General features: G+C 44.3%; 1 protein-coding gene across 5 annotated transcripts in view; it reads right to left on the reverse strand.

Moving 5' to 3' along the window:
- The window catches only part of cnksr2a (connector enhancer of kinase suppressor of Ras 2a), a 118,447-nt gene that overhangs the window by 24,403 nt on the left and 66,205 nt on the right, over positions 1-27,839 (reverse strand). For all 5 annotated transcript variants that reach the window (XM_066665907.1, XM_066665735.1, XM_066665818.1 and 2 more), the window contains 6 exons: positions 23,163-23,377; positions 12,126-12,174; positions 10,008-10,183; positions 3,656-3,729; positions 3,115-3,254; positions 2,313-2,416 (listed from right to left, as the gene is read on the reverse strand). In XM_066665907.1, the coding sequence (XP_066522004.1) occupies positions 2,313-2,416; positions 3,115-3,254; positions 3,656-3,729; positions 10,008-10,183; positions 12,126-12,174; positions 23,163-23,377 (758 nt within the window). The remainder of the gene's footprint in view (positions 1-2,312; positions 2,417-3,114; positions 3,255-3,655; positions 3,730-10,007; positions 10,184-12,125; positions 12,175-23,162; positions 23,378-27,839) is intronic.

The following is a 27,839-nucleotide window of genomic DNA, read 5'->3' on the forward strand; positions in this document are numbered from 1 at the left end:
TACCATGACATCACCCCAGCTCCCCATGAATGGGAATAGCCATTTGAGTCTAGTCACTGATTGGCCGATAATATGACACAGTCACAACTATGGCCAAAGCGGCAGTGGCGCACACCTCCGAGCGTTTTGTTTCACTTTTAGACAAGACATAAATAAACTGAAGTTAACAGAGCCAGCATCGGGACATGACCCTTTCTTCATTTCCTCCCTCCACAATATGGCAACGAGAGAGAGAGAGAGAGTGAGAGAGAGAGAGAGAGAGAGAGAAAGAGAGAGAGAAAGAGAGAGAGAGAGAGAGAGAGAGAGAGAGAGAGAGAGACAGAGAGAAAGAGAGAGACAGAGAGAGAAAGAGAGAGAGAAACAGAGAGAGAGAGAGACAGAGAGAGAAAGAGAGAGAGAGAGAGAGAGAGAGAGAGAGACAGAGAGAGACAGAGAGAGAGAGAGAGACAGAGAGAGTGTGAGAGAGAGAGAGAGACAGAGAGAGAGAGAGAGAGAGAGAGAGAGAGAGAGAGAGAGAGAGAGAGAGAGAGAGAGAGAGAGAGACAGAGAGAAAGAGATGGATGCTCTCTTTCCCATAGGAGCCATTTAAAGCTTGTGTAAAAATGCTCAGCTCTGTAATCTTCCCCCAATGAAAAACAAGCAGCCTCTGGAGGTCTCGCGGTTAACAGTGTCACTCTTCACCCGCATCTCTGAGGATACACAAAGAGTGTCTGTGTGTGTGTGTGTGTGTGTGTAAGCCAAGAGAAAAGGGACGATGGGAGAATAAAAGAACTTCAGTCCAATTTCTTTGTGTGTGTTTTGTATAAAAAGCCATTCTGCGGTTTTCTCTGCCCTGTGAATGACCTGCCCATCGGCATTACAACCAAGAGAGCACACACACACACACACACACACACACACACACACACACACACACACACACACACACAAACATTAGCCTCTCATTAGCATTCCACATAGACACTATCAGAGACAGCCACTGCATAATAAACACAGGTGACATATTGCTTGCAGTTCTCTCTACAGCTGTGTGGCTTATTCCCACTCCAAAATTCAAGACTTCTATTTAATCCACTCAACCTTTCAAAACCAAACCCTGAATAGCTGTACGGACACAGATTTTTAAATTTGTTTCTAAATCACAGCTTGGACTGAGCTTAATTGGGAGTGGGATCGGAGCAGAAATCCTTAACAGATATGATAACATTCCACATTATATCACATTAAATATGAAAACAACTGGGATCCCGAGCGGTGCAATGCTCCAAACGTTGTCCCTGTCATCAGATCCAACGCTCGGTGATGTCTCAGGATATGTTGGATGGCCCTCCCTCTGAAACTGTCACAAGCTCAGTGCTGGCCAAGGCAGGTCCCTGTCAGCTTTCATATAAGGTCTGGAGAGTTAGTGTTCTCATCCAAGTGCATTGAGCTGTGCAGTGGCGTTGTGTTAGCGAAGATTTGAAAAGAAGTAGTGGCTAGCACCACATTCATCCTCATACATTTTACCCTGAGATTAATATTTTGGTTATTCTGAATGAAAACAGAATTTTATTTAAAAAAAAAAAAAAAAAAAAAAAAACAAGAATATCTTTCCTCTTCTGAAAAAAAAAGTTCCTCATCTGAACTCAGAACTGAGATTTATTTAAAACGCAGCTCTGTAGTGGACAAGAACTGACCTGAGACACTCACCATCCTTAAAAGCTTTATAGTTTAATCTCAGCTGCCATACTGACTCTGATTAACCCTGTGAGGTCAAGAGCTATTAATGTTCTTCTTTAATGCTATTAACTCTGTAATTACATAAAAAAGTAATTGTTTCATATTAAAGTCTATTTACATGTGATTTTACATGTTTAAAGCCAGATTTTACAGTGACAGAAATATGGCCAAAGTGCTTAGTATTAAAATGAGCAACGATATCATCGCTTTAAACAGAAGGAAATCAATACCTTCATAACTTAATAGAAATGAAGCATTTCTATTGGTCCGTTCATCATACAATTTTCACATGATCTGGATAAAAGCTGCTGTGTTCAAATGATTTAGTACCAAAAATGGAGATACATGTAATTACTTGTAATTATCAGTGAATTGGTAAGTGGTTCCACTGCTGTTATAGTGTGTTACAGCATGGCGTCTCTGTGTCACGCAACTACAACATTTTAAACTACAACAAGTTTAGTGATAAGTGAATCTGTGTTAACTGATTTTATGAGCAACTTTGGTTTGGGTTTATAATTTGGCCGCACTTGTGTTCTATTTGTGTGTGTGTGTGTGTGTGTGTGTGTGTGTGTGTGTGTGTGCTGACTCACCGAAGGGGGCCTGGGATATGTGTCATAGGGAGGTGGTGGGCTGTCCTGCTTAGGTGTAGAAGGTGTCTCATTGTCTTCATGATCACTTTCACTCCAGTAATCAGCTGAGAGAGAGAGAGAGAGAGAGAGAGAGAGAGAGAGAGAGAGATGGCATGTCATCAGCTTGTTGGAAACAATTACACAGAGTAAACACTAATTAAATAAAGGCATGAGGATCCTATGGTGCACAGAACCACACATGGGTCTCCCTGGGAGAAACAAATTACATTACCAGCATCACTCCCACATACAGTTCCATTACAGAAGAGAAGAGAAGTAAAGAGAACTAGAGAGGAGAAAAGAGAAGGGAACTGAAGAGAAGAGAAGAGAAGAGAAGAGAAGAAAACTGAAGAGAAGAAAACTGAAGAGAACTGAAGAGAACTGAAAAGACAACTGAAGAGAACTAAAGAGAAGACAACTGAAGAGAAGAGTAGAAAACTGAAGAGAACTGAAAAGACAACTGAAGAGAACTAAAGAGAAGACAACTGAAGAGAAGAGTAGAAAACTGAAGAGAACTGAAGAGAAGAGAAGACAACTGAAGAGAAGAGTAGAAAACTGAAGAGAACTGAAGAGAAGACAACTGAAGAGAAGAGAAGAGAACTGAAGGGAGGAGAGAAAAGAAGACGGTAGGAGAGGAAAGGTGAGAAGAGAACTGAAGAGAAGACAAGAGAAGAGAAGAAGAGAATATTCTGAGGTATAATTCTCTAGTCGTGAGTCTCTGAGCAAGTCCAGCAGTTTTTTGGCTGAAGTCCCTGCCCCTCACCTTGCTCCTGACGGATCTTCTCTCTCTCTGCGTAGCCGGCCGCCGCCATGTTCAGACGACTCAGCCACCTATTCATGTCGTCCACTCCATCGGCCGCAAAGTAGAAGCTCTTGATTTTGGGATGGCACGCTTTAAAAGCACTGTCAGAGAAACGCAACCAGAGCTCGTGTCAGTATGAAGCGAACTACTGCAGTGATACTCAAATAATCTAACATGGCTGCCTCCAGATGGAGACCCACTTTAGGAGCATTAACTGGTTCATTAAGTTACTGAAGCAGCTTGAGTCGTCTTGTCCTCACATACACCTTATAGAACAAATCTAAAAATAATGAAGAATCATTTTCATATTCATACAAAATGACCCAAATAATGAACAAGCAACTGCTTCTAACTGATCCCTACAAGTTCAGCGCAGATATTCATGCACATGGCGTAAAAATCTGGACCAACTGGTGGACCACAGCTTTTATTTTTCACAGTCCACACTCTTCAATATGGACGAATACAGTGGGGTGTTTTTTTTTCCTTTAGCAGCACTTACTACTTCTTGCGACACTCGCTGGCACGGTCAATCTTAAACTCTGGGAGACTGACGAAGCCTTCAGCTTTCTCATCCTAACAGGAAAGCGAAGAAGAGAGAGGGAGAGAGAGAGAGAGAGAGAGAGAGAGAGAGAGAGAGAGAGAGAGAGAGAGAGAGAGAGAGAGAGAGAGAGAGAATGTCAGGTCACATACACACACAGCTGTAATGGATCCTCCATCCTCATTAGGAGTCCCACCTCCTCCCCATGTCTCCTCATGGCTCCATTCTTCTGCCGTGGAGAGACACTGCTGCAGCACTAAGCCTCGTGACAGGGACTTTACGGGAATAAATGAAAGACATAAATCCTGGCGGGGCTATGTAAGCCCGGTTGTGTTTGCTAAACCCACGCAGCCCAGCACTCCAGGACAAGCTCATCAATTACAGCACCACCAGGCTGGGGCTGAGGGGTCCCACTGGAGCTGAAACAGACTGAGCAGAACCACGACTAAAAATCACCCCCTCTGTGCCAAAATACCCCCACACTGTATCAAACACAAGATCCTTTACAACAAAGACTTCCCCTTTTACATCACCCCCCCTCACACACACACAGATTAAAACACAATCCCCCTCTCTGCACCAAACATCACATTCCTCTTCACCAAACTAATCCTCTCTCTACTAAATTCTCATCCCCTCTACACCAAACTCTACACCAAACTCTACACCAGACTCTCATCCCCTCTACACCAAACTCTACACCAAACTCTCATCCCCTCTACACCAAACTCTACACCAAACTCTCATCCCCTCTACACCAAACTCTACACGAAACTCTACACGAAACTCTACACCAAACTCTCATCCCCTCTACACCAAACTCTCATCCCCTCTACACCAAACTCTACACCAGACTCTCATCCCCTCTACACCAAACTCTACACCAAACTCTACACGAAACTCTACACCAAACTCTACACGAAACTCTACACGAAACTCTACACCAAACTCTCATCCCCTCTACACCAAACTCTACACCAAACTCTCATCCCCTCTACACCAAACTCTACACCAGACTCTCATCCCCTCTACACCAAACTCTACACCAAACTCTACACGAAACTCTACACCAAACTCTACACGAAACTCTACACGAAACTCTACACCAAACTCTCATCCCCTCTACACCAAACTCTACACCAAACTCTCATCCCCTCTACACCAAACTCTACACGAAACTCTACACGAAACTCTACACCAAACTCTCATCCCCTCTACACCAAACTCTACACCAAACTCTCATCCCCTCTACACCAAACTCTACACCAGACTCTCATCCCCTCTACACCAAACTCTACACCAAACTCTACACGAAACTCTACACCAAACTCTACACGAAACTCTACACGAAACTCTACACCAAACTCTCATCCCCTCTACACCAAACTCTACACCAAACTCTCATCCCCTCTACACCAAACTCTACACCAAACTCTCATCCCCTCTACACCAAACTCTACACCAAACTCTACACCAAACTCTACACGAAACTCTACACCAAACTCTACACGAAACTCTACACGAAACTCTACACCAAACTCTCATCCCCTCTACACCAAACTCTACACCAGACTCTCATCCCCTCTACACCAAACTCTACACCAAACTCTACACGAAACTCTACACGAAACTCTACACCAAACTCTCATCCCCTCTACACCAAACTCTACACCAGACTCTCATCCCCTCTACACCAAACTCTACACCAAACTCTACACCAAACTCTCATCCCCTCTACACCAAACTCTACACCAAACTCTCATCCCCTCTACACCAAACTCTACACCAAACTCTACACCAAACTCTACACGAAACTCTACACCAAACTCTACACGAAACTCTACACCAAACTCTCATCCCCTCTACACCAAACTCTACACCAAACTCTCATCCCCTGTAAACCAAACTCTACCCCAAACTCTACACCAAACTCTCACCCCCTCTACACCAAACACTCATCCCCTCTACACCAAACTCTACACGAAACTCTACACCAAACTCTACACGAAACTCTACACCAAACTCTCATCCCCTCTACACCAAACTCTACACCAAACTCTCATCCCCTGTAAACCAAACTCTACCCCAAACTCTACACCAAACTCTCACCCCCTCTACACCAAACACTCATCCCCTCTACACCAAACTCTACACCAAACTCTCATCCCCTCTACACCAAACTCTACACCAAACACTCATCCCCTCTACACCAAACTCTACACCAAACTCTCATCCCCTCTACACCAAACTCTACACCAAACTTTCATCCCCTCTACACCAAACTCTCATTCCCTCTACACCAAACTCTCATTCCCTCTACTCCAAACTCTACACCAAACTCTCATCCCCTCTACACCAAACTCTACACCAAACACTCATCCCCTCTACACCAAACTCTACACCAAACTTTCATCCCCTCTACACCAAACTCTCATTCCCTCTACTCCAAACTCTACACCAAACTCTCATCCCCTCTACACCAAACTCTACACTAAACTCTCATTCCCTCTAAACCAAACTCTACACCAAACTTTCATCCCCTCTACACCAAACTCTCATTCCCTCTACTCCAAACTCTACACCAAACTCTACACCAAACTCTCATCCCCTCTACACCAAACTCTACACCAAACACTCATCCCCTCTACACCAAACTCTACACCAAACTCTCATCCCCTCTACACCAAACTCTACACCAAACTCTCATCCCCTCTACACCAAACTCTACACCAAACTCTCATTCCCTCTACACCAAACTCTACACCAAACTCTCATCCCCTCTACACCAAACTCTACACCAAACTCTCATCCCCTCTACACCAAACTCTACACCAAACTTTCATTCCCTCTACCCCAAACTCTACACCAAACTCTACACCAAACTCTCATCCCCTCTACACCAAACTCTACACCAAACTCTACACCAAACTCTACACGAAACTCTACACCAAACTCTCATCCCCTCTACACCAAACTCTACACCAAACTCTACACCAGACTCTCATCCCCTCTACCCCAAACTCTCATCCCCTCTACACCAAACTCTACACCAAACTCTCATCCCCTCTACACCAAACTCTACACCAAACTCTCATCCCCTCTACACCAAACTCTACACGAAACTCTACACCAAACTCTACACGAAACTCTACACCAAACTCTCATCCCCTCTACACCAAACTCTCATCCCCTCTAAACCAAACTCTACCCCAAACTCTACACCAAACTCTCACCCCCTCTACACCAAACACTCATCCCCTCTACACCAAACTCTACACCAAACTCTCATCCCCTCTACACCAAACTCTACACCAAACACTCATCCCCTCTACACCAAACTCTACACCAAACTCTCATCCCCTCTACACCAAACTCTCATTCCCTCTACACCAAACTCTCATTCCCTCTACTCCAAACTCTACACCAAACTCTACACCAAACTCTCATCCCCTCTACACCAAACTCTACACCAAACACTCATCCCCTCTACACCAAACTCTACACCAAACTCTCATTCCCTCTACACCAAACTCTACACCAAACTTTCATCCCCTCTACACCAAACTCTCATTCCCTCTACTCCAAACTCTACACCAAACTCTACACCAAACTCTCATCCCCTCTACACCAAACTCTACACCAAACTCTCATCCCCTCTACACCAAACTCTACACCAAACTCTCATTCCCTCTACACCAAACTCTACACTAAACTCTCATTCCCTCTAAACCAAACTCTACACCAAACTTTCATCCCCTCTACACCAAACTCTCATTCCCTCTACACCAAACTCTCATTCCCTCTACTCCAAACTCTACACCAAACTCTACACCAAACTCTCATCCCCTCTACACCAAACTCTACACCAAACTCTCATCCCCTCTACACCAAACTCTACACTAAACTCTCATTCCCTCTAAACCAAACTCTACACCAAACTTTCATCCCCTCTACACCAAACTCTCATTCCCTCTACTCCAAACTCTACACCAAACTCTACACCAAACTCTCATCCCCTCTACACCAAACTCTACACCAAACACTCATCCCCTCTACACCAAACTCTACACCAAACTCTCATCCCCTCTACACCAAACTCTACACCAAACTCTCATCCCCTCTACACCAAACTCTCATTCCCTCTACACCAAACTCTACACCAAACTCTCATCTCCTCTACACCAAACTCTACCCCAAACTCTACACCAAACTCTCATCCCCTCTACACCAAACTCTACACCAAACTTTCATTCCCTCTACCCCAAACTCTACACCAAACTCTACACCAAACTCTCATCCCCTCTACACCAAACTCTACACCAAACTCTCATCCCCTCTACACCAAACTCTACACCAAACTCTCATCCCCTCTACACCAAACTCTACACCAAACTCTCATTCCCTCTACACCAAACTCTACACTAAACTCTCATTCCCTCTAAACCAAACTCTACACCAAACTTTCATCCCCTCTACACCAAACTCTCATTCCCTCTACACCAAACTCTCATTCCCTCTACTCCAAACTCTACACCAAACTCTACACCAAACTCTCATCCCCTCTACACCAAACTCTACACCAAACTCTCATCCCCTCTACACCAAACTCTACACTAAACTCTCATCCCCTCTACACCAAACTTTCATTCCCTCTACACCAAACTCTACACCAAACTCTCATTCCCTCTACACCAAGCCCAGCCCCTCTACATTAAACACTCATCCCCTCTACACCAAACAAATCCATTCTACATCAAACACTCATCCACTCTAAACCAAAGTCATCCCCTCTACATCACACTTATCTCCTAATTACAGCAAACTCATTCCCTATACACCAAAGTTATCCCCTCTACATCGCAAATCTCTACATCTACATCTTCCTAGAAATGGTCAGTCTACCAAAATAACTCCAGGAGCAGCTGAGTTGTGCCACAAGGTAATGATGAAGTATAAGAGCAAGACCTCCCGTGAATGGTGGGATTAAAGGGTGGTCTAATCAATCCCTGCACTGAATCTATCTGAGATGCTGGAGCAGGACCTTAAACAGGCAGTTAATTCTCAAAAGACCTCCAGTGTGGTTGGATGAAAAACTTTTCAGAGCAATGTGAATGACTGATCTCAAGTTATAGGAAAAGAGAGAGAGAGAGAGAGAGAGAGAGAGAGAGAGAGAGAGAGAGAGAGAGAGAGAGAGAGAGAGAATGAGTGTGTTTGATCTGCTTTATCAATGTAGCAGTGGATTCATTTACAGGTGCAAACCGGGCTTTATTCATCTCCACTGAGTCCACACTCCAGAGGACTGGACAGCACCAATTAAAACGTGGTGTGGTGGGCTCTGGGAGGTCCTGTCAGCTCATCTGAGCCTTGAGCTCACTCCTGGACTCTGTTTTCTGCCACAGCCATCACCAAAACAGGGGTTTTAGACTGTTAACTTGTACCTGTTTTAAGTTATTTATACCTGGTGTAATGGGGCACCAGTCTTCTTTTAGGGCTACCACAAATCCAGCTTGAAAACTTGGACAGGGAATGGGTTTACCCTGGCAAGTGAAATCACATGAGATTACTCATCCAGGTTCTGCAGGGTGTAAGGCATCCTTTACTTAAAGGCAATAGTTGCAATTTTAATCACAAAACCCTTTTTATGAAATTCAGAGAATGTTTCTTCACCTTTTGCTAGCTCTCCGGTCAGTTTGCACACAGGAAACAGGTCCGGTGTTCGTGCACAGCTCTAGCATGGTAGATGGTGGAAAAAACTAAGGGTCTCGGTGCAAAATGTCTCAGGCATTTTCTATGTGCTCGGCTGGCTAAGCCACTAAAAATGGCATCTGAAAAGCATGTAAAGAGATGAGGATGTTGCCCTATTTCTGTTCCATAGGGGGATAATATTAATTTATTTTTGAGGTTAAAGACTACTTAAGGTGTAACAGACTCCAAATTCAGGAGCGAGGTAACTGCATCAAAGTAAACACAGACAGAAAATGCTACAAAGCTAAATGACTCCAGTAACAAATGAGTTTCTGTGGTAATTCAAACAGTGAGTAAAAACTTACAGAAAAGTTCAACTTCAGCTTCTGATACTTACTTAATCATATCGTGCCACATTAAAACATGCAGAGGTTCTGAATGAAAACAACCCTGGGGGTCTGTGTTAGCGCCAGCAGACCAGTGTTCCGCACCATGACACATCATCCGATCCTTGCCAACCTTTACAGCAACATCTACACATGCTACTTAGTTCAGTGTGAACAGACAAGGCTCTGCATGGTTTCCTATTCATTTTTAATGAGGGGACTCGAGCTCTTAGAGAACTCACCTCTTCATTCAGGTACCAGTACAGACAGGCATCCTTCAGCACGAACCAGTACTTCTTCCACTTCTGCGAGAAGTAGCTCTTGGCGTCCTTCTTCTTCCACAGCCAGCCCTCGCAGTCTCCCCGTCCCAGGTCTTTACACGAGATCCTCCTCTTACTGATGGAAGACAGGGGACCCCCTGAACATTCAGAACAAACACAAAACATAAACAGGAACATCCTTGCATTTGAAGGAAGGTAAATACAACTGAGAGGCATTGATTTTTTTTTGTTTTAATTTCTCAAACACTACGTCAAGTTCCATGCATTCCCAATGAAGTTAATAAGGAGTGTTTCAGCCTAGACAGCTTTTTAATTAATATTCTTGTCATTGCCATATCATCGCTGTCCATTTAAAATATTAATCTCCCAAAATAGCAACTGTAGAGAAAAAGGAAAAAAACACAGTGTGAAGGACAACGGCTGCGTTCAAATGATGCAGTAAACTAAAAAATGTCAAAAATGGAGATACATGATTTTAGTTGGACAGCGGCGATATCAGTCTTAAAGGCACAGTAAGAAAACCCTGCTTGATTGCAGGAGACAAACAGAGGTTGGAAAATTGTCACAGATGGACTGTTTTTCATACATTTACACACATTTGCATATTAATGCATGCCGGCACCTCTGGTTTAGCCAAATATGTTTTTGTCACTTGTTCACTCTTGTTCTACTCTTTAAAATAAAAGTGCTACAAAACATTAATGGAGCAATGCCACAGAAGAACTACTTTTGGTTTCATAAAGAACCAAGATTGCTTTGGAGATGTGTGGGAGTGAAGAACCTTTTAAAAGTAGAACCAGATGTGGTTCTTTATGGCATTGTTTAGAGAGCCCTTTGTAGCACCTTTATTTTTAGCAGTGTTGTGTGTTATGGGAAAGCCCCAACCCTAAATGTGACATTTGGAAACAGCCACATGTTACTGATCTGACGCCTTGAATTCAGTGCATCAAGGCTCCATCTGCATGTGAGAATCAAATGGATCTGATTAACAGGGGTAATATTATTTGCATCAATACTTTTCTGCAGGGGAACCAGTACGCACCAGTAGTGATGCCCACCAGAGCAACCCTTTTTCATTATTTCTCAGTCTTGCTCTGTTTTCCATAGATCCCTATTTCTGCCTCTCCTGGTGTTGTTGGATTTTGTTCCCTGCTGAGCCACACCCTGAACCTGTGAGGGTTCTATCTTAATATTATGTATACATATAAATGTAGCGTTTAATTATAATTCAGAATTCAAACATTCCCCATTCCCCCATTGTATGGTAATGGTTGCACAGTTTTACACAAAAAACAAAATCACCATCTCTGAATCGTCTAAACCAAAAGACCCCTAGAACAGAACAAATCAATGCGCTTGCTTTTGCAGCACAGTCTTCTATTTTTTTGGGGCACTTTTCCACCAAAAGAGCTCTGGCACTTCAACCAGTTCCGTTCCTGATTCTTGGAACCTTGGTTCTTTAACCAGCCCACATTTCTCCATTTAGAGGGGAACCAAGAATATGTCATTCGGCGGTGACTGAATACAGCGTCAGAGCCAGAGATAAACTGTTAGAGTCATGACAGAGTGTTTGTTTTTATTTTTTGTTTACCGTGGAGTCAGACCAGAGTGAGATATAATACTGTGTAAATGTTGCCGAGTTCGAAGCCATCCTGCTGAGCTTGTGAACAGCGGAGAAACGTAACGCAGAGCCGCAGCTCTCACCAACGCACATGGTGTTGCGGCAAACACAGCCCCAGAAACATACAGACACGGAGCATGCTCCTGTTTTATTTCCTATTATTTATTTATATGACATATTGTAAACCTTGATGGAACAAATAAGTTCTTCTCACTTGCTATTTTCAGTCTACTTTATTTTCAGGTTTTATTTTGTGTTGAATAAAATGACAATGGTCATTTTTAATACTGCACAACAGTTACCATAAAATGGGAGCGTGCAGGAGGAAGCACACCTAATAAACAAGTTATTGCATGTTCACTGATAACAGGTAAGAAATGGACAATAAACTTAGGAAGTACTTTCGGTGAACTTTAGTTTCAGAAGGAAAGAATAACAACTGATCCATTCCCACCAACCTTTACTCTTCTTCTTGGACTTTGACAGCAGAGAGGATCCCTGAAATGTCTGAGAAAAAACCAAAAAGACACGAATGAGCATTGCCATCATTTATAGACATTTTGGACCCATTTTTTCCTCACAGATTTCTTTTTGAACTGCTGCTGACCCAACACATCTAAGCAGCTCAACACGTTTGGAGGAGAATGCCAACTGTCCAGGTGTGCCATGTCAGCAAACAGAATGTACACAATGGCTAGCACTGGGCTTGTGATTGAGGAGAGAAAGGGCCATGCTAGACAACCAGGGGAGTGAGGCCAGCTATGCTCTCTTGGACTCCTGGCCATTGTTTAGACCACCTTTTTACCACCTAATTAGTTGTATAAGGAGTAATGGTAAGAACAGGGCCAACATTTTACTTTTAATGTCCTATAGATCCTGTGAAAGGTCCGGAGTGTATTGATTTGCTTTTGGATGAAATATCAGGTTCTTAACAATGGCGTAAAAAGACATTGGAGCATCAGTCTGAAGGCAGTGAATCATTATTATTAATTTTTTTAAATCAATACATTTTTATGCATTTATGGGCAAAATATCACAGACAATTCGTGTTTTTTATGTCTATGTCCCACTACTCATTATTACCTGTCTGCATTTTGCCAAACCATGGAAACCAGGCGAATACTAAAGTTGGTACCAGACAGTGAATTTGGGATGCGCTGGAGTGATGGCTGTGATCCAGATCTAATCCTTCACCATCAGCACCCGACCTAATCAGATCCTCACAGCAATGTTTCATCATCTAGTGTAAAGCCTTTAGATAGACTTACTTACAGCACAAAGTGATCTCTATAATAACCTTGATGTCCACAAGTACTTGGACAACCTGTGAATACTGAGGTGAGAGGACAGGGAAGCTCTCTTTCAGTGCAGTTGGAGGAGAGTGATCTGAGCATGTGCAGAACTCTACAGATGTACAATGAAGTCCAATCTCAGAGGAAAGAACATGGACCTTATCTCTCTGGCCTTCACACACACACACACACACACACACACACACACACACACACACACACACACACACACACACAAAGAAAGATAAAAAGGGAGAGAGTTAGAGAGAGCGAAGAAGAGAGAGAGAGAAACAGAGTGAGAGAAAGTGAGTAAGAGAGAGAGAGGCAAAACATCATGAGAGAATAAAAGAAAGAAAAAAAGAAAGAAAGAAAGAAATGTGGAAAGAACAGACTAAAACTCATCGAAAGGAAGAAAGAGGAAGAGAGAAAGAAAAAAGTAATATATATTACATGTGAAAACGATGAAGGGGTAGTAGGTGAGTAACAAAGGCAGTGTGAGTGAGAGTGAGAGAGAGAGAGAGAGAGAGAGAGCGAGACAGAGAGAGAGAGAGAGAGAGAGAGACAGAGAGAGAGCGAGACAGAGAGAGAGAGATAGAGAGAGAGAGAGAGCGAGACAGAGAGAGAGAGAGAGAGATAGAGATAGAGAGAGAGCGAGACAGAGAGAGAGAGAGAGAGAGAGAGAGAGAGAGAGAAAGCGAGACAGAGAGAGAGAGAGAGAGAGAGAGAGAGAGAGAGAGAAGATACTGGACACTGATGTATTGACGTGTGTGAGTGCTCCTCAGGAGAACGAGTCGATAATGATGATAATGATGATGATGGCGATGAGTGAAAATCTTTGTAGACTGCTTTTGCCTAGTGAGTCATGCTTGTTGCAGAATGAATTATGGGATGGCCATGAGACTCATGACTCGGGTAAACACCGTCTCCGTGGTAACCTTTGAGGATGAGGAGGAGTGACTCCGTCTTTACCTTTATACTTTATCACTGGAACTCAACATCTGTTGAACAACTGGTCCAGCTGTTTTCAGCCTAATCTCAATTCATAACAGCTGCACGACACAGTTGATAATTACAGACAATTATTTCTTGAATGGGTTTAATAGTCAACCAATGACTAAAAACCAGTGGGAGCCAGGTACTCTCAGCGTACTCAGTTCTCTCTTCATACACCTCTGTCCACGCTTGGCATTGGGAAGGGTGTTCTTAGGCGTCTGTGGTATAGCATCGTGGTCCATGCTGTGAACATCTGTGTCTGTGATGGGTGAACCTTAAAGAACCTGATTTCGCTGTAAGAGGTGTCCATAAACTTTTGCACCTAATGTATTATTTTTTTTCTTCAGTCTGGTATCATGGCTATCAGCCCACATCTCTCATCCTCTCTTTTGGTCCATTACTGCGGCGGCTTCCCTCATCATTTCCATCCCTTCTCTCTCATTCTTGCACTCTCTATCACCTCCATTTCTTTCTTTCTCGGTCTCCCCCTCTATTACCAGGGTCAGAGAAAGCTCTAGAGCTGTCTCTGAGGAGCGGAGAGGCTAAATTGAGAATGGAATTGCTTTCCAGCACTATTGTTCATAAAATGCAGTGCTGCCTTCAGGGGACACCTGGAAACCTGCTGTCAATTCACATTCAGCATGTTCAAAGAAAACATGCTCAAAAAACACAGGAGAGCACAGGAGAGCAGCCATTCCAGAGATCCCAGAGATCCCAGAGAACGGTGAGAGCATAGATCCCAGAGATCCCAGAGAACAGTGACAGCAGAGATCCCAGAGAACGGTGAGAGCTGAGATCCCAGAGAACAGTGAGAGCAGATATCCCAGAGAAGAGTGAGAGCACAGATCCCAGAGAACAGTGAGAGCTGAGATCCCAGAGAACAGTGAGAGCAGAGATCCCATAGAACAGTGAGAGCAGAGATCCCACAGAACAGTGAGAGCAGAGATCCCACAGAACAGTGAGAGCAGAGATCCTAGAGAACAGTGAGAGCAAGGATCCCAAAGAACAGTGAGAGCTGAGATCCCAGAGAATGGTGAGAGCAGAGATCCCAGAGATCCCACAGAACAGTGAGAGCAGAAATCCCAGAGAACAGTGAGAGCAGAGATCCCACAGAACAGTGAGTGTAGAGATCCCAGAGAACGGTGAGACTAGAGATCCCAGAGAACGGCGAGAGCCAAGATCCCAGAGAACAGTGAAAGAAGAGATCCCAGATAACTGTGAGAGCAGAGAGCCCAGAGAACAGTGAGAGCAGAGATCACAGAGAACAGTGATAGCAGGGATCCCAGAGAACAGTGAGAGCAGAGATCCTAGAGAACAGTGAGAGCAGAGATCCTAGAGAACATTGAGAGCAGAGATCTAAATTGAGAATGGAATTGCTTTCCAGCACTATTGTTCATAAAATGCAGTGCTGCCTTCAGGGGACACCTGGAAACCTGCTGTCAATTCACATTCAGCATGTTCAAAGACACATGCTCAAAAAACACAGGAGAGCACAAGAGAGCAGCCATTCCAGAGTGAGAGCAGAGATCCCAGAGAACAGTGAGAGCAGAGATCCCAGAGAACGGTGATAGCAGGGATCCCAGAGAACAGTGAGAGCAGAGATCCCAGAGAACGGTGAGAGCAGAGATCCCAGAGAAAAGTGAGAGCAGAGATCCCAGAGAAAAGTGAGAGCAGAGATCCCAGAGAACAGTGAGAGCAGGGATCCCAGAGAACAGTGAGAGCGAGATCCCAGAGAACGGTGAGAGCAGAGATCCCAGAGAAAAGTGAGAGCAGAGATCCCAGAGAACAGTGAGAGCAGAGATCCCAGAGAACGGTGATAGCAGGGATCCCAGAGAACAGTAAGAGCAGAGATCCCAGAGAACGGTGAGAGCAGAGATCCCAGAGAACAGTGAGAGCAGAGATCCCAGAGAAAAGTGAGAGCAGAGATCCCAGAGAACAGTGAGAGCAGAGATCCCAGAGAATGGTGAGAGCAGGGATCCCAGAGAACAGTGAGAGCGAGATCCCAGAGAATGGTGAGAGCAGAGATCCCAGAGAACGGTGAGAGCAGGGATCTCAGAGAACAAAGACAGCAGAGATCCCAGAGAACGGTGAGAGCAGAGATCCCAGAGAACAGTGAGAGCAGATATCCCAGAGAACAGTGAGAGCACAGATCCCAGAGAACAGTGAGAGCTGAGATCCCAGAGAACAGTGAGAGCAGAGATCCCATAGAACAGTGAGAGCAGAGATCCCACAGAACAATGAGAGCAGAGATCCCACAGAACAGTGAGAGCAGAGATCCTAGAGAACAGTGAGGGCAAGGATCCCAAAGAACAGTGAGAGCTGAGATACCACAGAACAGTGAGAGCAGAAATCCCAGAGAACAGTGAGAGCAGAGATCCCACAGAACAGTGAGTGTAGAGATCCCAGAGAACGGTGAGACTAGAGATCCCAGAGAACGGTGAGACTAGAGATCCCAGAGAACGGCGAGAGCCAAGATCCCAGAGAACAGTGAAAGAAGAGATCCCAGGGAACTGTGAGAGCAGAGAGCCCAGAGAACAGTGAGAGCAGAGATCCCAGAGAACAGTGATAGCAGGGATCCCAGAGAACAGTGAGAGCAGAGATCCTAGAGAACAGTGAGAGCAGAGATCCTAGAGAACATTGAGAGCAGAGATCTAAATTGAGAATGGAATTGCTTTCCAGCACTATTGTTCATAAAATGCAGTGCTGCCTTCAGGGGACACCTGGAAACCTGCTGTCAATTCACATTCAGCATGTTCAAAGACATGCTCAAAAAACACAGGAGAGCACAGGAGAGCAGCCATTCCAGAGTGAGAGCAGAGATCCCAGAGAACAGTGAGAGCAGAGATCCCAGAGAACGGTGATAGCAGGGATCCCAGAGAACAGTGAGAGCAGAGATCCCAGAGAACGGTGAGAGCAGAGATCCCAGAGAAAAGTGAGAGCAGAGATCCCAGAGAAAAGTGAGAGCAGAGATCCCAGAGAACAGTGAGAGCAGAGATCCCAGAGAACAGTGAGAGCAGGGATCCCAGAGAACAGTGAGAGCGAGATCCCAGAGAACGGTGAGAGCAGAGATCCCAGAGAAAAGTGAGAGCAGAGATCCCAGAGAACAGTGAGAGCAGAGATCCCAGAGAACGGTGATAGCAGGGATCCCAGAGAACAGTGAGAGCAGAGATCCCAGAGAACAGTGAGAGCAGAGATCCCAGAGAACAGTGAGAGCAGAGATCCCAGAGAAAAGTGAGAGCAGAGATCCCAGAGAACAGTGAGAGCAGAGATCCAAGAGAATGGTGAGAGCAGGGATCCCAGAGAACAGTGAGAGCGAGATCCCAGAGAACGGTGAGAGCAGAGATCCCAGAGAACGGTGAGAGCAGGGATCTCAGAGAACAAAGACAGCAGAGATCCCAGAGAACGGTGAGAGCAGAGATCCCAGAGAAAAGTGAGAGCAGAGATCCCAGAGAACAGTGAGAGCAGAGATCCCAGAGAAAAGTGAGAGCAGAGATCCCAGAGAACAGTGAGAGCAGAGATCCAAGAGAATGGTGAGAGCAGGGATCCCAGAGAACAGTGAGAGCGAGATCCCAGAGAACGGTGAGAGCAGAGATCCCAGAGAACGGTGAGAGCAGGGATCTCAGAGAACAAAGACAGCAGAGATCCCAGAGAACGGTGAGAGCAGAGATCCCAGAGAACAGTGAGAGCAGAGATCCCAGAGAAAAGTGAGAGCAGAGATCCCAGAGAACAGTGAGAGCAGAGATCCAAGAGAATGGTGAGAGCAGGGATCCCAGAGAACAGTGAGAGCGAGATCCCAGAGAACGGTGAGAGCAGAGATCCCAGAGAACGGTGAGAGCAGGGATCTCAGAGAACAAAGACAGCAGAGATCCCAGAGAACGGTGAGAGCAGAGATCCCAGAGAAAAGTGAGAGCAGAGATCCCAGAGAACAGTGAGAGCAGAGATCCCAGAGAATGGTGAGAGCAGAGATCCCAGAGAACAGTGAGAGCAGAGATCCCAGAGAATGGTGAGAGCAGGGATCCCAGAGAACAGTGAGAGCAGAGATCCCAGAGAATGGTGAGAGCAGAGATCCCAGAAAAAAGTGAGAGCAGAGATCCCAGAGAGCAGTGAGAGCCGAGATCCCAGAGAACAGTGAGAGCAGAGATCCCAGAGAACAGTGAGAGCAGAGATCCCAGAGAACAGTGAGAGCACGGATCCCAGAGAACAGTGAGAGCAGAGATCCACAGTAATAATAACCTTTACTTCGTCACTGTCCAATCAAAAACATGCATTTCCAAAATAGCAAAGTTACAGGAGAAGGGAAACATATCTTACGTTTTAATGGAAGTCAATGTAAAAAAGGTTTAATTCCAAGTAATTCTGGAGCATTTCTATTGGTCCATTTATCATGAAATGTTTACACTGCTGTGTTCAAATGCCTTCTTGTTATAGAAGCTCTTACTTTTCCAATGATGCACACAATGGTAATTTCTGCTAAAAGTGTTTACAGAAGCCAGATGATAAAATTTTGTTTCAAAAATCCTTCCTTTAAGTGATGCCCTTAAAGAATCACGTTTGCTTCCATAGAGAACCATTCTGCCTATGTGTTCAAAGGGTTAAAGAAGCTTAAGTTTGAGGGATGGATATTTACACCTCTTATACATACCTGGTTCTTTATGGAACCAAAACTTTGTACCTGAAATTTGGACATTCAGGAGGCAGACTGGGTTTTTTCCTCTCATTTTTGCTGCTGCTAAACTTGTGATCATTAAGCACGGCGCAGCAGGAATTAAGCAACAGGACAGAGGGCACTGGGCTGTGTCTAAAGCCTTCCGACAAGCAGTTTCCTTTAGAGAATGAATATCGGTGTGTGTGTGTGTGTGTGTGTGTGTGTGTGTGTGGGGCATCCAGTCCTGAAGTGAGTAAGCAAACATTCTCCTCTAGTTCAAGGGTGGTCAGTGCATTGGCTCAGAACATTCAGTGGCTGCAGTATACACTAACCCCCCCCCCCCATCTCCTCTCTCTCTCTCTCTCTCTCTCTCTCTCTCTCTCTCTCTCTCTCTCTCTACTGCAGAATAAGCATTAAAACACTGAATAATTACAAACTTGCACATCTCTATTCACAGAAATAACTGCCCATGCACTGACCAATCCTCAGGACTATTTAAGGATGCATTAGTCCAGATTTTTCTGTCTTTAGCTTCTGCACTTCAGGGATTTACACTACACACTGTAACATTTCTGCCAGGATTTGATGGCCTCCGGTTGCTGATGTGAGTCGGATCTAGTCGGATTCGGATTCTACTCCATCACTGCATTAAACTGCCCCACAGCCCAGTGCCCTCCTGCCCACACTTGGTGATCTGAAGCTTGGGAGCATCCTGTTTCATTTTCTATAGAGCACTGGTCAGCGACCATGACAAACAAAGCATACAAAAGAATAAACAGGTCTCTAGGTGCGTTGGGACATGACCTTGATTCATGAATCACATGTTTTGATTCGTGAATACGTCATTAACACTGTGGTAGTGATTAGTGGTCAAGGCCAGATGACTAGAGAATGCCCCAATGCCAGGCGGTCATCATGCCGGCAACAGGGGGGTCCATCTGACGATGTGTTGAGTGATCAAGCTTAAAGAAGCACACACACACACCCTCACACATGCACACACACTTTTGGAAGCTGCGTGTAAACAGAAGCAGCAGTAAGTGCTCAGTGAATGTCACCCTAAAACAGGACGTCAACAGTCCAGTTGAGAGCACACACTGACAACTTTTACACCTCTGTGCCTCTATATAGAACACTCTGCGTGTGTGTGTGCATGTGTGTGTGTGTGTGTGTGTGTGTGTGCCTGCGCTACAACATCAAAAGCAGCGAACATATGGCCAAGAGCTTTGACTAGGGAGGGGTGTGGCTATGCTAATCACTAACAGCTCATTTGCATAAAATAGCAAATAGCAAAAATGCATTTCACCTGTCACATTCCAATGGGAATCAATTAAAATTTTCTATTGCATATGTTTGGATTTGATCATATTTAATGATTCTTAAACACATTTTTAAACAGCCATGACCTGGATGTGTGGGAGATTGGATACTAAATGTATTTTTAAAATGGCTAAAGGCGCTCTGTGGAATATAAGCTGGTTCATTTAGAGACTACATAGCAATCAGATACTTAATCTCATATAAGATGCATTTTATAAAATCTATGCATACATATTACGTGTTTTTGTACAACACATTATCCATTATCTGTAACCGCTTATCCAATTTTAGGGTCGCGGGGGGTCCAGAGCCTACCTGCAGTCATCGGGCGCAAGGCGGGAATACACCCTGGAGCGGACGCCAGTCCTTCACAGGGCAACACAGACACACACACATTCACACACTTTCGAGTCGCCAATCCACCTGCAACGTGTGTTTTTTTGGACTGTGGGAGGAAACCGGAGCACCCGGAGGAAACCCACGCGGACACGGGGAGAACACACCAACTCCTCACAGACAGTCACCCCGGAGCAGGAATCGAACCCACAACCTCCAGGCCCCTGGAGCTGTGTGACTGCGACACTACCTGCTGCGCCACCGTGCCGCCACAACACATTACCATTATTGCAGTTAAAAATGAATTCATTCATTGTCTGTAACCGCTTATCCAGTTCAGGGTCGCGATGGATCTGAAGCCTACCCGGATTCACTGGGCGCAAGGCAGGAACACACCCCAAGGGGACGCCAGTCCTTCACAGGGCGACACACACACTCACACATTCACACCTATGGACACTTTTGAGTCACCAATCCACCTACCAACATGTGTTTCACCTGGAGGAAACCCACGCAGACACAGGGAGAACACACCACACTCCTCACAGACAATCACCCGGAGGAAACCTACGCGGACACAGGGAGAACACACCACACTCCTCACAGACAGTCACCTGGAGGAAACCCACGCAGACACAGGGAGAACACACCACACTCCTCATAGACAGTCACCCGGAGCAGGACTCAAACATACAACCTTCAGGTCCCTGGAGCTGTGTGACAGCGACACCTACCGCCACCGTGCCGCCCCTAATTAAAAATTAATAATAATAATTTTATGGAAATGGCTGAATAGTATTTAAAGATGACTACTGACAGAAAAAAATGATACATATATACACTGTGCCTATCAAAAGTTGGGATACATCTTCTCATTAGTCATTGGCAGAGCCTGGCTATTCACTGGATAGAGCTGTGTACCGGTCCCTACCTCTGCACAACCCAAGGTTATGGTCTCAAACACGTTAAGATGAGAGCAGTTCTACAAATGAACTCTTGATGAGGCCACAGCTGTTCACTGAAAACCATTCAAGGTGACGACCTCATGAAGCTGATTGAGAGAATGCCAAGAGTGCGCAAAACTGTCATCAAAGCAACAGGGGGGCTACTGTGAAGAATGTGAAGTATAAAACATACTCTGGTTTGTTTAACACTTTTCTGTTTCCTACATTATTCCATATGTGTTCCCTCATTGTTTTAATGTGTTCCATATTCATTTACAATGTAGAAAATAATGAAAGACAAAGAAAAACATTGAGTAAGATGTTGCCCAAACTTTTGACTTGTAGTGTACATTCACTATATGTGGAAAATGGCCCAAAACAAAGGAAACCCTCCCTTATTGGGTGTGTCCAAACATTTGACTGGTACTGTATTTGACCAATCTCAGCTCACAAAGATGGAGCTCTTCCAATCACAGAGCTCCGCTCAGCATGGCAGATGACATTGGGGCAGAGCCCCGCCCACAGACACCATCTGCCTACTCAGCATCCATATGTTCCTGGAGACGGACTCCTACACACACACACACACACACACACACACACACACACACACACACACCTCAGTGTGTCACCTATTTTCAGATTTACCAAGAGGCACCATGTAGTTTTCCAAACAACTGTCAGCACATTGGTGTGTGTGTGTGTGTGTGTGTGTGTGTGTGTGTGTGTGTGTGTGTGTTAATGCTGTAGGCTGGAGGCGTGTGTTCATGGAGAGAAAACGTCTGCTGCAGTCTCTTGTCCTACAGAGGGAGAGCCAGCTCACACAGCTCCTACTAATAACCTCACTAACGGGAGGTCTACTCTCACACATACTGCTCTCCTCTCTCTCTCACTGTCTCTTGCACACACACACACACACACACACACACACACACACACACACCGAGCGGATATGAGATTCCATTAAGAAAGGGCCAAGACGCTCCTGCTGAAAGCTAAACACAGACTGTCTGTGAGAACTAATCTCTGCACAAGCCTCTGCTGGCACAAAGCTGAGAGACCTTGAGAGAGAGAGAGAGAGAGAGAGAGAGAGAGAGAGAGAGAGAGAGGGAGAGAGAGAGAGAGAGAGAGAGAGAGAGAGGAACAGAGAGAGCAAGAGAGAGAATGAGAGCGCATTCATATCAAAACCCAGTAAAGCAGTACAGTAGCAATGTTCTGACCTCAGAGCTTCATTGCATTTTGAATTCCCAACATCCTCCTTCAATGGATTTGATTGTTTTGATACTTTTAGGAACTTTAAAAATACAGTAATGCTCTTCATACTTTCATGCCCCCTTTCATTCTGCTCTTCAATGGTCCTGCATCACTGCTGTGTGTGATCCAATGATGCACCAGCACATCGCCACCACATCAGTGTCACTGCAGCGCTGAGAATAATCCACTATCCAAATCATACCTGCTCTGTGGGGGTCTTGCGTGGGTCCTGACCATTGAAGAGCAGAGTGAAAGCAGGCTTTAAAAATAATAATAATAAAAAAGTATGCAGAGCAACAGATGGACCAGACTTTGTACTGTACAACAGTGATGTTATGGCTGATGGGTGTATATTGATTTCTGTACTCAGACCTCAGCTCGTGATCCTGTAGCATTATTATTTTTGGTTATATTTTTGTAGTTATATTTTGCCCAATGTATGAAGTAATATTTCATTAATAATTTGCCACAGTATATGCAGTACATTTCACTGCAGTCAGACTGCTACACCATTTATTATAAGAATAACTAAAACAATAATAATAATAATAATAATAATAACAATAATAATAATAATAATAACAATAATAATAATAATAATAACAACATTATTATTTTCTTCCAATAAAACACAGCTGAAATCAGCTAGGGAATATTTTAAAACTCTCCCCCCATCATGCGCATGGAGAGGACCTGATTGAAAACACTCACATGGTAGAGCGAGGTGGAGTCAGAGCTGGGTGTGGACATGGACTCCTGACGCAGAACCTCCATCTGCAGGGCAGGGAGGAGGGCGTAGTGGGCGGGGCTTCCACCTTTCTCACTCTTCTTCTTCGTCCGTTTACCCGTGTCCCGCTTGGCGCTGCGGCTGGTCATGTACTCCTCCGGAACTTTCTCCTCACTAACATATCGCAACATAGAGTTCTCTGAGAGAGAGAGAGAGAGAGAGAGAGAGAGAGAGAGAGAGAGAGAGAGAGAGAGAGAGTGAGAGAGAGAGAGAGAGAGTGAGAGAGAGAGAGAGAGAGAGAGGAACAGAGAGAGCAAGAGAGAGAATGAGAGCGCATTCATATCAAAACCCAGTAATGCAGTACAGTAGCAATGTTCTGACCTCAGAGCTTCATTGCATTTTGAATTCCCAACATCCTCCTTCAATGGATTTGATTGTTTTGATACTTTTAGGAACTTTAAAAATACAGTAATGCTCTTCATACTTTCAGAGATTGAAAAGGCTGAGAGGAACAGGAGCCTAAATCATACTACTCCATTCTTTATTGCCCTGTTAGGTATTGCCCAGAGGTTCTCCAAAGTCCTGTGTGGCTGGCAATGTCACTGACCCTGGAGCTACTGGCTCTCGAGCTGGAGACTCCCATTGAGGGGGCTGTAATTCCGCCATGTACACACCTGAGGGAGGAGACCTGAGGGACTTTATAGTGGACATATTTTGTAGTCACTAAGATGGATGACCCTTCAAGTGGAGGGCTGCACTGTAGACCACATGTGTCCACACTGTTGATGGAGAGTTTAAGGGCATGACCATGCTCCCAGTAGGCACTGGAGCCACATTGAAAAAAAGTAAAAAAAACTGTCCCAATTGCACCTTCATTTGATACGAATACTAACTAGTGTTAGAGTGTGTAGTATGTAGTATAGTAGCGTCAAACTTGAGCATACTGAGAAATCCACTGAGCATACTTAGAACCAGCTGATTTCTTGAGTTTGCTAATGATAGACACTAATGTCCTACAGTGGAACAGGATACAGGAAAAAGAAGGACTTTCTAATGTCGAGAAATCTAGGCTCTGTCCCAAATATTGCCCTACTCCCTACATAGCCCACTTCATAGATTATACAATCAATACAGCTACATTCAGAAAGTGCACTAAATGTTAGACAGAGGGATGTGAAGATTATAGTCAAATATAAATGGTTATATTAACTGACATACAATGCACTATTTTAGTGCAGAAAGCCTTATTTTATGACCTACACTATGCACTACACAGTGTGGAGAGAGATAACAGAGTTTCAGCCTTTTAAAAAAATGGCAGACAGCGAACTTGTCTTGGTATGACTTGGTTTGACATACGTTGTCCTAGCAACAGTATGTTAATATTTTGTGTACTAGTCTAATATAATATTAAGTCTATGAAGATAATGAAGAAGTTTGTAGTACGCAAAGGGACACTGAACTGCCCTGAACACAGAGTTATTTACAATTGTGAGGAAGTGCGTGTTTGTTTCACTTCAGAAGCTCCACATCTTTTTTAGGGTGGTCTTTTTGAAGAAAAAGCACTGACTGCTGTTTGTTCGTGGCTGAAGTTTATCGTTCCTGTAAGTTTTTACTAACTGTACTGAATTACCACAGAAACACATTTGTCACCTTTAAGGGACCAGCAGCTCAATTTGCCAAAAGTGCCCCAAACAACTTTTCAAAGGCTTGATTCTTGTTTTAAATGGTGTGCCGAAGCAATTTGTCACGGCTCTGCCGGCCACTAAAATAATAACAGACTTCCACTGAAGTGTCCCTTTAATTCCAAAACCCACCACGGCCTTAAGTTGGCAAGATCCCACCCCTTCACTCTGCTGTTGCCCGGCAGCGGCCAATGGGACGTAAATCATCGCAGAGAGCTGCTGCAAACAGTCTCCACAGCAACAGAGTACTTGAAGAATGAAGGCCTCTCACTCTCCGTCTCTCTACTCTCCCTTCGTTTCAGACATTCATTCATTGTCTGAAAGCGTTTATTCAGTTCAGGGTCGCGATGAGTCCGAAGCCTACCCTGAGAAACACACCCTAGAGGGTATGCCTGTCCTTCACAGGGCGACACACACTCACACATATGCTCACACACTGACACCTATGGACACTGGAGCCCCCCCTCCCCCCCTCTCTCCTCTCTCTCAGAACAGAGAAGTTAAAGACTGTAGTGGTGTATAGAAGGTGTCAGGTCCCAGGAGCTGCCCCAGCTCTAATTAATGACTAATTCTGAGAGACAAAAAAGTACAGGGAGTTTTGAAAAGCACTGTGTTTTATATGAGTAACCTTGATGTATCTTTAGCCTTGTCAACCTCTCTCTCTCTCTGTCTCTCACTCTCACTCTCGCTCTCTCTCTATCTACACCACTCCTGCTCTTTATCTCCGTCTCTCTTTCAGTCATTTTCACTATCCCTTGTATGTTGACTGTCAGCTTCCAAACTCAGCACCTGCCCGACTCACAGAGAGTGAGAGAATGTGTGTTTGTGTGTGTGTGTGTGTGTGTGTGTGTGTGAGAGAGAGAGAAAGAGAGAGACAGAGAGAGAGAGAGAGAGAGAGAAATAGGTGAGCAAGAGAGTGGGGGTGCAGAGAGACAGTGCCTGAGAGGGAGGAAAAGAGAAGCCATCATGGCACTAATCTCTTCACAATGCAGAAAGACAAAGCAGTTTAACAGGATCAAACAGCAGCCAGAAGAGAGATCTCACACACACACACAGACACACACACACACATAACCCAAAACTCCACCCACAGAGCAAACCTGAATGAGAAACAACTTCAGACAGAGTCAAATGCATCCGAATGTTCAATTCTACCCTGAGCACAGATCAGTAAAGACCATTTAGGTTTCTGACGTTCCATTCATTGAGTTGGCACTGAAGCTACGAGGCTAATGTCGCTAACAAGGAGGATTGTGTGATACTGGTTTTTCCCTGACCACAATTTACCTGTTAATTAAACAGATTCAGGATCATAACTATTGAATTTGATAGAGCGTTCAATGAACAAAAAACAAAACCTAAAGCCATGAAGTGGAGCTGTTGCATTTTAAACAACTCAATCATAAAGCTTTCCTAAACTAACAGAAGAAAACAAAAATACATAGTATTAATAGAAAGCTCTTCATAATTAAATATACATAATTTTTTTTTTTTTTTTTTTTAACCTTGTTCCTGTTTTGTATCATTGTATGTTATATAGTGTTATGGATGTGATTGTCATTATGTGTTCATCTGATTGTAACAGCGTCTTTGGGTTACTGAAAAGCGCTTTAAAAATTCCATTTATTTTTATTATTATTATTATAATTAAATATATAATCTATATTATAACCTGGTGGCTCTCGGGCAGTGTTGCTGTCGCTCAGTTCCAGGGTCTCGGGGTCTCAGGTTAGATACTCACCTCTGGTCAATGTCTGTTAGGAGTTTGATATGTTCACCCTGTGTCAGTGTGGGTTTCCCCCCACAGTCTGTTAACACATTTTGGTAGGTGGATTGGCTGTTAGAAATTGTCCACAGGTGTGAGTGTGTGAGTGTGTGGGTGACTGGGTGAGTGTGTGATGCCCGGTGGTCAACTGGAGCCCTGCTCTGTGTGATTTTGCCTTGCACCCAATGATTTCAGCTAGGAACCAATCCCACTGCAAGTCTGACCAGATGGAAGAAGTTACAGAAGATGAATGAATGAATGAATGGATGGATGAATGATATAATCAGAGTGAATGTCACCAGATATCATAGCAGTGAAAGACAGTGTATGGACAAAAAGGTTACACTGCCATGTCTGTTAATGGATAAATCAATGAGCAGCAAATGAACAAAAGCAATAACTAATCAGAAAGCTCTAAGCCCCCTGAATTTAAACTTTAAACTGGACAAATGCTCGTAATAAAGCTTATTTAGATGGATGGAGTTGTTCATAGTCATAATGGTGACAAGATAAAAATTATAAAGAGGATCTTTAATCAGGACACCTTTAATGCCAATGAAACAGACGCCCAGAAGGATTAGAAAGGTTTATGAATTCATCAGTCTCAGTGGAAGGCCTCAGCCTCTCTCTGTGCCCATGAGCAGCCTGGCACTGTGAGACTGGCACTGGCACTAACTAGGAACTCATGGCAGAGCTGCTGGGAGTGCGTAATCAAAGAGGCAGGGGCCAAGAAAGTGTTGAGCAACCATGTAGTGTAAATCAACTGCAAGGTGTGGGAAAATGAGCCCAAGCTCCAAAGCAGAACTACTAGTGTGTGTGTGTGTGTGTGTGTGTGTGTGTGTGTGTGTGTGTGTGTGAGGGTGGCAGGGAAGGGAGAAAGAGGAAAAAAATATAAACATTAGAAAGAGGAAAGGAGAGGAGAGGAGAGAGAGAGAGAGAGAGAGAGAGAGAGAGAGAGAGAGAGAGAGAGAGAGAGAGAGAGAAATGAGAGAGGAAAGAAGCAAAGAGCAAAAAACAAAGATGACAAGATGTAAAAAGAGATACAATGATAGAAAGAGAAGAATGCAATAAAGAGACAGAACAGAGCTAGAGAAGAGAAATGATCAGGACCAGATGATGCAGATGCAGTGGGTGAGTATTTTTGTTTATGAAATGGTGAAGATGGTGGTGACATTCAAAATGAGTAATGAATAAAATTATGAGAAATATAT

This window comes from Hoplias malabaricus, chromosome 1 (genome assembly GCF_029633855.1).
Source record: "Hoplias malabaricus isolate fHopMal1 chromosome 1, fHopMal1.hap1, whole genome shotgun sequence".
Classification (NCBI taxonomy): Eukaryota; Metazoa; Chordata; class Actinopteri; order Characiformes; family Erythrinidae; genus Hoplias; species Hoplias malabaricus.